Here is a 10,527-nt window from a genome sequence, read left to right on the forward strand (position 1 = left end):
AAACAATCACATGATTAAGGAGCCTAATTTTTGTTGAGTTTGAATGGGGATATGGATGCTTTTACCAAACCATCACATGACAAAGAAAGACCAGTGGGGATTGATGGCAAGTATATTTAGGTGATAAACATTAGTTATCTCATAAATGAAGCATCAAATCCTCAAGAAAACATGTTTGATGCTTTGATGTATTCCAAATGTTTTTTTTTTTTAATAAATGCATATACAATTAAAATTATTATTATTATTGTGGCCAGTTTTGCAAATGAGAGCTTGAAAGGACTCTCTTGTATCATCAATCTTGTGTCATCAATCTTGAAGATACGAGATGAGAAGAGTGGGTCATTTCCTAAAAGCATCTACATCAATGCATTTTATGGGATTTTTGCAGAGGAAAAAAAAATTAAAGAAGGATTTTTAACAAATGGGAAGATGATTTTTCTTTTTCCTGCAAACCATGTTTTTTGTGGGGCTCGTCATGTGAAAGAAAAGGAAAAACCAATGTGAGATTCTGCGGCACGCGCCCAGTAGGCATAGCACGCGCCTACTGGGCGCGTTTTTATTAACTTTTTCAAAAAAAAAAATTAATATGTTGTCAGATTTTTTTCTCCCTTTTTTCTTGCCATCCTTTTTCTTTCTTAGTGACACTTCAAAAACTGTGAACAATTTCGAGCGGATGAGTATGCTCTAAATTCTTTTTTTTTTTTTCTATTAAAAAAAGGGGGGATTGAAAGGACTTGCAGCCCCATATTGTTGAGAATTAGGCATAGAGACTTGGTTGATGATGACAAATTTGAAACAATTCAATCAAACTACTATTCTTTGGTATCTATCCATAGGGTGTGTAAGGTCCAAACAAGTTCACACAAATTAAAGCAATGGCATGTCACACCATAATCTTTGATATATCATGACTAATGACTGCCTAGCTAACTCCTTACCAATTTTTAGGTCCAATCAATATTTTTGGACGGTCCAACTATACTTTCCTCATACATCAAACTAAGCATCTTGATTAGAACCCCCCTCCCCTCCCCCCCCCCCCCCCCCCCCCCCAAAAAAAAAAAAAAAGTAATAACGACAAAACCAAATAAACACGAGTTATCATATAATTAGCCTTTAAATTTCTATTATTATAATTTTTTTTAATTTTTTTTTTGTGGGGGTCTAGCAATTTCATCTTTGTGTGGTGGTAACTAATATTGATGGTCATTATCCTTATCCTTGCATTAGTTGTTTCCTAAAACTATTATCACCATTGGCACAATATAATGATGTTGAGACTTAAACCCAAGTTTAATGTCTTTCATTGATTTCATTTCAAATTTGAAAAGGAAAACTATTATTATTATTTTAAAAAAAAAAAAAGATCAAATAGCATCACCCACTTCTAACATGATAAACACAAACCACAACCTCCAAAACTCATTGATAAGACTGACAGAGCCTTTAAAAAAAGGTGATCTACAAGGTTTCAAGTTAACTTTTCGTGGAAATTCTCTATTGATTGATTTTTTTTTAGTTTGAGTCTATCAGTTATAAATAATATAATCTAGTATACCTCTAGTCTTTTACTGTCTAGAGTCACAAAGTTAGCTTCACCCAGCGTATACATTCAGGTAAGGACTGAAACTTTCTCATAAATCAAAGAGGTACCTTTGTAATATTTTTGTTTTCCTTTAATTAAATTCTCCAAAAAAAAAAAGAAGAAAAAAAAAGAAAGTTCCAAGAAATATATACCTTGCAAAATCTTGAGTATTTGATCCACAGGAATGAAAAGTGAGTGATGTGGTCATATCCATCAGAATGGCCATTCACCCCCCCCCCCTCCCCCCTCCCCCCCCCCCCCCCCCAAAAAAAAAAAAAAAAAAAAAAAAAAAAAAAAAAAAAAGGCAGCTGGCCAAAGGGGAGTCTGAGGGTTAAGCTTCACCCTTCAGGCTGGTCAAAAGAGCTTTGAAAAGAAATTCTTGATGTTTATTCATGGTGGACCCCAAGTTGGGCAAGGATCAACCCCAAGATTATTATTCAAACAAGTGCAAATAAATAAAAACAATTTATTTTAAACCAAAAAGAAATTTGAAAATATAGATATAATAATAAAAAATGATAATAGTAATAATAACAGTAACTAAAAGGAATCCATTAAAGAAGGCTCCAAAGTTTTTAGGCTAGGCATGACAGCATCACCTACCTAGCTGAGTTGAAAAGATGTAAAGCACAGCCTTCATCTTTCCTTTGATCATAATGGCTGCCTCTTCATTTAATTAAGGAGTATCAGAAAGAAAGGCCCAATCATAGTATATATTTAAGACAGCTTAAACAAATTTCATGGCAAAGCAGGTTTGGATTCTTTTTTCACTTTAGGTGCCAAAAAGTATAGAAGACAAAACTTAGTAACATTGACAAAGGATAGTGCAGAAAGCAATTATGCAAAGAAACCATGCACCATTCATAAATGAAATTACTAAATCTAACTAGGCAGGAGAGATTTTGAGCAACAAGGGAAAGCTGCAGCCACTATTCGAGTGTGCTCTGTCTTGTAATTCTAGCCGAAAAAGGATCACAAGGAGATAAATCAGTCTAGGTTGTCTATAACTGACCAACTCAAACCAAGAAGGCATGTTGCCCATAGCTGACCGGCTCAAATCAAGTAGGCTAATAGCCCGCTCCTGCTGGGAGTCAAACTTGTAACTGGTTACCAAGTCGACAATCTAATCAACTTGACTAGGGTTGTCTCGAGGCAGGGAGAGATTTTATTATTGCAAGGAATACAAATGACCAAAAGATAATGGACTTCAGTCCACACTGACTCCATCTGGTGCAGCATAGACACATTTATGTCATTCTATGAAAAGCAGGGCAAAACCATCATACATTTGAACAAGACCATCTAATCTCTCAAAAGGCAGGCCAGATTAGCCTCACTTATCTGGTTCAAATGTTGGTGTTGTGAGTCAAGAAAGTGCACTTTTCTTGAGATGAATTTCCTTATTGCAGGTGGAATGTCTCATGAAGTCTACTTTTGGTTCATTGTATATGGGCCTTTTCTAAATGCATCTGAATTTCTGAATCAAGTCAATAATGAGGCAGTAAACGCCATGACAATTGATGCAAATTTGCACTGTAATGTACAGTTTTAGCTCTTTGTGGCAATGCAAACCATGGGCCCATGGCCTGAAAACCCCTTGGAGCAAAAAATAAAATGTCTGTTCACAATGGCATGGAATTAGTCAAGGCTGAACCACACAAAATATTGCCAATCACAAAAATGTATGGATTTTGGCAGGTTGTATATAGAACAGTGAAGAGATAAAGCTAGAGTTATAATGAATCAAAGATATGAGCATGAAATATGCAAGTTATAATGGATCAAAGATATGAACAGTGAAATGACATGCCCTCATGTCACCAAATTAGGCTGCTAGGCCTGTAATGGTCCAGTTCTGGGAAAGAAATGGAGTTCTAGTGAGACCAATTAGGTTCATTTTCTTGAATTTGGCTCCAAAAAAACTCAACCTTTTTTCTCCTAAGAGTTCTTCTTTTTGAGGGAAGCTTCAATCTTAACATTTCAGGTTACAAAGCCCAGCCCAGTTTGATCTAATTCACAATAGTTTTTGTTCCACCAAAAAATAAAATCTAACTATTTCATGTGAAGCTCTTAGGCATATATACTGGAAAATTTTTGATTGAACATAATAAGGCTATAGAGATTCTTCCAATAACTCTGTAAGACTGTTTATAGAAAGTCAATGACAGTAACAATCCAGTAAAAACCTGCCCCCAGAGAGAAACCATCCACAAAATTATTGCAAGATTTTCAGCATTGAGCAACTAAGAATCTTTCTTTGCAATTTCTGTTTGCTTTTCTTCTGTCATACTGATATCCCCTTGAATCCTTTCTAGGAATGAAAGCATCTGCTGTAAACCTTCCTCGTCTACCACAGAATAAAAGAGAGAGTGTGAAAAACATGATTCCATACTATGTTACTCCATACTATGTTAAGATCCTTACCAAATCGTGGTATCGTGTGACCTTTAGGGTGATGAATAACTACGGGATCCACAAATGATTCCAGGAGTTCACTTCCGTATTCCTTAAGGAAGTCCTCCTTTCCTGCAACATTACAGTGACTAATATGTAAAGGCTGTGAATTGAACTACACAAATCCAGTTATCTTAGACATTTAAGCACAGCAGTTTATCACATTATTGACATAGAAAAGTTCAATCACTTCATATGTTGACAAAAGTTAGCTCGGTGAAATTTACCAAAAAAAAAAAACAGGACCTCTCAGCTAGTGCCTCATCTAAAATAACAGTGCTCCCACCGAGAAAGACCACGAGTTCAACAGTGATTATCTACTCACTAAAACAAAAACCTTTATGTCTCTCCCCCATGGTGAGTATAGACTATATAGCTACTTCTTTTTGCCTCACATGAATGAAGCTCGAAATGTCATAAAATCCTATACAGCTGATAGACTAAAACTCTAGAAATCTATCCTCATCTTTTAGTTTTATGCAAAGTAACATAGGGAACTGACAAAAATACAAGCAATTGCCATTATAAACAAACTTGAATCTTGAAACATTTCTCAACTTCAAGTTCTTTATATAAATATTGCATGGAAATTAAGGAGGGAACAGTTTAAAAGAGTCACCTAAAAAATGAACAGAGGGGCATTTAATAGGCAATGAGTATGCCTTTTCTGCAATATCTTGGTTCTTTAGCTTTGCTCCTCCAATTATTATAAGATATCTAATCTTGGGCACATTTGCAAGGCCCACTCCCTACCAAAGAAGATCATCCCATTTTATTCAAGATTGCTACAGTAATGAAATTCAAAGAATAATAGAATGAAATGAAAGGACAAGCTCATTATATGTATACCTTATCTTGTAACCCAGGCAATGCTGCTGACAACATTGCACCCTGAATTCAAATTCAACAAGAATTAACACAAGAAAAATGGGTGGTGAAAAAGAAGAAAGAAGTAGAGAGAATTACCTGGGAAAAACCAAGAAGACCATCAAAAGGTCCATACTTTATGATGCAATCTTCAATGTAAGCAAGGCACTTGTCAAAATTCTGATACTCTGTGAATTCCTGGATTTCAAAAAAGAGAAATTGGCATAGGGAATGGAAAACATGATGGGTTAAAAGATGGAGAGAAAAAGGACCTTGTTGAACTGGAACCATTCATAATAAGGAGGATCAAAGATGCCCTCCACATCAGATTTTCCCTGGCAAGGAAAAGGCGCATCTACGAAGACAAGATCCAATTTTTCCACCACTGATGACGGCCATTTCCCGACGACCTGCTTCTTGAGAATCTCGCCGCTGGTTCTGAAGCCATGAAGGCACAGAAATCTTGGTTTCCTCTCATTAAGACTGTCCATGCTTGCCCAAGCTTCACTGTTTTCTTCTTTAAGTATGACCGCAGGCACAGACAAATTTCCAGGATTGTCGGAGCAAGAAAAATGCAAGTTTTTGAAAGCGTAGGCGTTGCTTATGTTTTGAACGGCTTTCGGTTGGCTCACATGGCGGCTCGTTCAGCGATCAGCTGGATTCTCGACAGGGATATAATTGAAATTTGACATGTTTGACTTTCTTCACCGTTTCTTCCGTCATTCCACGTGTTTTTAATTTTGTATATTGCCACGCCGCCCACGCACGCACCAATAAGATCATTAATTTTTTTTTTAATCATAACTAAATTCTCGACTTCACCGGACTATATCCTAATGAAGCGTTTAGTTCACATAATGTTAGATTACTGGGGAGGTTAGATGTCTGTATTTAGTTTAAAACTAAGGTATGTAAATAAGACTATGCTAATAAGACAAATTGATTAAAATGTCACAAACTCAAAATTAGTAATAAGATAATGAAATGTGAGATTACCTAAAAAATTGGAGGTATCTCACATTCCCTTTCAATAATTAAAAATTTAATGTGGAGATTTGTGACATTCTCCGAAAAAATTACATAAGGAACCAAACATGAAAATCTTATATTCTCAAGCAAATATAACCTTAGTTATTTTATATAACTTGAACTAAACACTTTCCAAACTCCATGAACATGTTTATAAACTCATGTGGAGATAAATTGGGTTAATCAATTTCAAAACTCAACATCAAACTATACATTTCAGCACACAAAAAATTCATTCCAAATCCAAAGTTAATTCTAAGTGAGATTTCTTATTAACTAAAGCAAGAGTTAATACCCAAAATAGTCCCTCGACTATGTCGTAATTACCAATTTGGTCCTCGACTATCATTCTTACCCAATTAAGTCATCAACTATACAATTTTTACCCAATTTAGTCCTTTGTCAATTTGACTGTTTGTTGACTGTCAAAAGTGGAAATAAAGTTGTAATTTTACAAGTTTTCTCCTTCCTCCTCATTTAGCAGCGCCAAACCATGTAACAATAAGCTCCGGTTGGGTTCTAAACCTGTCAGTATCGAAGTAGTGGTTATGCATCGGATAACCCATGAATTTGATTTCCAACGATTTTTTGACGATCGAAATCTGATCGGAGTGTATTGCTGCATGGTTTGGCGCTGCTAAATGGAGAGGAAGGAGAAATCTTGTAAAATTATAATTTTATCCCGATTTTTGACAGTCAACAAACAGTCAAATTAATACAGAGGACTAAATTGGGTAAGAATTGTATAGTTGAGGACTAAATTGGGTAAGAATTGTATAGTTGAGGACTTAATTGAGTAAAAGTTACATAGTTGAGGACTTAATTGGGTAAGAATGGTAGTTGAGGATCAAATTAGTAATTATGACATAGTCAAGGGACCATTTTGGGTATTATCTTGATTTGCCATGAGAATCTTTGTGATGGGTTTTTGGGCCTTCAAAAATTGCAATATCAGCCTACCTACCCATAAGAGGCAAATTATGCCCTGGACCCGTGTCCACAATGAATTGTGGACATGGGCCCAAAACGACATCGTTTTTCAAAAAAAAAAAAAAAAAAAAAACGCGTCATTTAGTTAAAAAAAAAAAAAAAAAAAAATCGCGCGCGTTTTGCCGTTAACGGCGTTAACGACGTTATTTTTATTTTTTATTTTTGGATTATGAATGTACAGTTATGCCGTTATGAATGTACAGTTATGCAATTATGAAATTATGAACACAGAGCTCTAACATTATGAACTTACAATTATGAACATATATAGTGATAAAATTATGACCATGGAGCTTTAAAAATGTGAATATAGAGCTTCGAAGATTATGAATGTACAATTATAAGTTATGAATCTACAGTTATGGAGTTATGAATCTACAGTTATGAGATTATGAATCTACAGTTATGGAATTATGAATGTACAGTTATTGATCGAATTATGAACAAAGAGCTCTAACATTATGAACTTACAATTATGAACATATAGTGATAAAATTATGAACATAGAGCTTCGAAAATTATGAATGTATAATTATGGAGTTATGAATGTACAGTTATGACGTTATGAATGTACAGTTATAGAGTTATGAATGTACAGTTATAGAGTTATGAACGTACAATTATGGAGTTATGAATGTATAGTTATTAACATATAGTAATAAAATTATGAACATATACTTCTATAACAAAGTGGTCTGAAAAAAAAAAAAAAGAAGGAGATAACAGTGCCTAACGGCACTGTTACCCGTGTCCAGCAAGCATGCTGGACACGGGTCCAAGGCATAACGATTGCCCATAAGACTTATTCACCCATCAATACATATGGGCCCTAATTGGGTTTGGGCCAGATTGATAACTTCTCATAACTCTTTTTGGGTGTGTTTTGGTTTATGAGTTTACACACCAAGAATGAGAATCAAAATTATAGTTAGTGTTTGGTTGACAACTTTTTAAAATACAATTACAGGATTTGATTACCCCTTTAATTAAAAATATATTTCCTAATTAAAAATGGATATCATTCCATCTTATTAGTAATTTGAGTTTTAAGTTTGGATTAATACTTTTAGATTTTTGTTTTGATATCTTTGTTCATATTGGTACTTTGGATGTCATTATATTATGATCAATTTCCTTGATTTTTTTTGTTTTCTGTTTTTTTTTTTTTTTTTTGTATTTTTAAAACATTTATACTCATTATAGAGTTATACATAACCAATCATCAATATATTAGTAATCATTCCAATTCTACCATACTACCAAACATGTAAAATACTTTCACTAAAATTCATTAGCATTACAAGTATTTGATTCTCATTATGATTCCGATTTTCATGTGCGCGCGAACCAAACACACCCTTCATCTTTTTATAGCGAAATTAATTTAAGTCACATATAAGCAAACTTCGGTACAAATTAAAGTGACTAGCAACAAATGTTCCTTTTGTTCAAGCCCAAATTGCACGTTTTGCATGCCCCCATTGATGTTAGGTTCATTTTGCCTGAGGATTGCGACGGGGTATGTAGCTACTAGCTAAATTACGATTTTTTTGACTTTAAATTGTCTGTTTCAGTTGTATATAAAAACTTTTAATTAATTCACGAGTTACAATTGATATGAAGACTTGTGCTGCAAATTAATCACATTATTTGAGTAAATAGAAGACTCGATGCAAACAAAATTAATATATTAGTATATTATTTTCCCTTTTTGATCTCCATCGATCCCAACTGAAGTATAACATTTTGTTCATATTATAAACTGAGACCTATACCAATTAAGATTATACTATACGTTTATATTTTATATTACATATATGATGAACAAACTAATTAACAAGCACAGGCATTTGAATCATGCAGTATAGTTTTGGAAGCTTTGTCCATCTTCATCAACTTCACTTGATTGAGCACTTTGCTTGTCCAGTCTGCAAAATAGGTTTGGTTGTGACCCACCTTTCCATTCTTGTGAAACGAAAAGCATTGGGAGGTATCTTCGGGGGTAGGGCAGTCGGGTCCGTTTGGATCCCACCAGGCTCCCTGGTGGTTCATGCCGGACTGAGCTGCCATCCAGTGATGCGCAAATTTACCTACGCCGCCGTGCTCCCGCCACCCTTTTGGGAAGAATTCCATTACGCTGCTGCCACGCTCCATGAAGAACATGTTCGTTAGCTGCGCCCCGTGTGGAGATGCAACAATGTCTGTGTTCATCATCACTCTCACCTGAGAATATAATGCATGGTGCCCACAAAATGAGTTGCGCATTACTCTACAAAAGTTTAAGCTTTTTGGGTGACGAGGGGACCAGGAATTACAAACTCTGCCTTGTAAAAATAGCAAACAAAAGATCGACCTCAAGTAGTAAATTAGTTTTGTGTCAGGTAGAGATTGCATGACCGAGTTAGACCTAATGAATGAACAGACCAACTGACTAGCTTAATTGCCATAAAATGGATAGATGGCAATAATAGATGGTCAAGGATAGTTTTGTCATAGACTCTAAATTCGAGAAGTTTATTGTGACTGAGGGCACAATTAGTCATATTGTCGTTTTCCTGATGATTGAGTTCATGACAGATAGAAACCAGTTTGACACCATATGAGGGTGGTTTGTAGGTAAGAAGACTTTGGGACGTCGTACACACTGTGCACTGTGCTGGACTCCAGGCCCGTAACACTAGGCTACCTATAATTTATAAGTTTGAACAACTCAACTAACTTGATTAGGGTTTAACAAGTTTAATTAAGCATATCTATTTTAATATTGTTTTACCTGATCACAGAATGAGAGATCTTCAGATTGGGCAACGTTCAAGACACACCCATCGACCTTGGCGCATTCCTCTGCAAATATATCGGTAACCGCGGCGGCATTCTTGAACGACCGGGAGCCTCTTCTCATGAGCAGAGTTAACCGTATGATCGGAAAGCCTCTATCGTTCACCTCCCTCCCACCTTCCGGCGTGAAGCCGCAGTAATTCCTAGCCTTGCACCGCAACAAGTCGAAAGCCTTGAGCTTGCTCTCTATCCCCATTTCCCCCATGTCATGCCTCATCACCACCGCCCTCTCGAAACAGTACGGCCCATTATCATCGTCTCCTTCCTTAAACCCCTCAACCTCGACTTCTCCGAAATCTGTCTCCATCAGTTGTCGAACCCACGGCCCCATCTTGTACCTCAGTTCTCCCCAGTGGAAAAGCACCCATCTCCGTGGCTTCACGCACCCGTTCTGCATCGACCACCGCACGAAAGGCACCACGGCGCACAACCCATGCCACAGATTTTCATGGTCGTAGTAAGAGTTGGATATGAAGGTTAGGCCTTCCAGGAGCGTGGCGGAGAAAGGAAGACTGCTCCGCCATGCTAAGGCGTAGGAGTTTTGTGTGCCGTCTCGAATGTTGCGGCCTTTAATGCAAAGAAGGCGGCCCTGGGACGCATCTGAAGGGAAATGCAAATGTTCTGCTTCGTCTTTCTCGTGGGTGTCGTTCAAGGAGCTCATAAACCATGTATTGCCAGTCATGGCGGTTTGAGCGAACCTGAGGTCCTTCAATGGCATAAAAGTAACAGACTGTTTGAGCTTGGTTCTCAGCGACTCGACG

At 36.5% G+C, this 10,527-nt stretch overlaps 2 protein-coding genes across 2 annotated transcripts; both read right to left on the minus strand.

Moving 5' to 3' along the window:
* Positions 1–3,517: 3,517 nt before the first annotated feature.
* Positions 3,518–5,587, minus strand: LOC109170401 (rhodanese-like domain-containing protein 6). The gene is made up of 6 exons (XM_019319507.1): positions 5,182–5,587; positions 5,009–5,107; positions 4,892–4,933; positions 4,662–4,791; positions 4,013–4,114; positions 3,518–3,935 (listed from the first exon to the last, which is right to left on the minus strand). The coding sequence occupies exons 1-6, from the start codon at positions 5,398–5,400 to the stop codon at positions 3,832–3,834; spliced, it is 696 nt and encodes a 231-aa protein (XP_019175052.1). The 5' UTR covers positions 5,401–5,587; the 3' UTR covers positions 3,518–3,831.
* Positions 5,588–8,747: 3,160 nt separating this feature from the next.
* Positions 8,748–10,450, minus strand: LOC109170399. Its single transcript, XM_019319505.1, has 2 exons — positions 9,702–10,450; positions 8,748–9,151 (listed from the first exon to the last, which is right to left on the minus strand). Exons 1-2 carry the CDS (start codon positions 10,446–10,448, stop codon positions 8,762–8,764), a joined length of 1,137 nt encoding a protein of 378 aa, XP_019175050.1. The 5' UTR covers positions 10,449–10,450; the 3' UTR covers positions 8,748–8,761.
* Positions 10,451–10,527: the final 77 nt, after the last annotated feature.

This window comes from Ipomoea nil, unplaced genomic scaffold, assembly GCF_001879475.1.
Source record: "Ipomoea nil cultivar Tokyo-kokei standard unplaced genomic scaffold, Asagao_1.1 scaffold3321, whole genome shotgun sequence".
Taxonomy (NCBI): Eukaryota; Viridiplantae; Streptophyta; class Magnoliopsida; order Solanales; family Convolvulaceae; genus Ipomoea; species Ipomoea nil.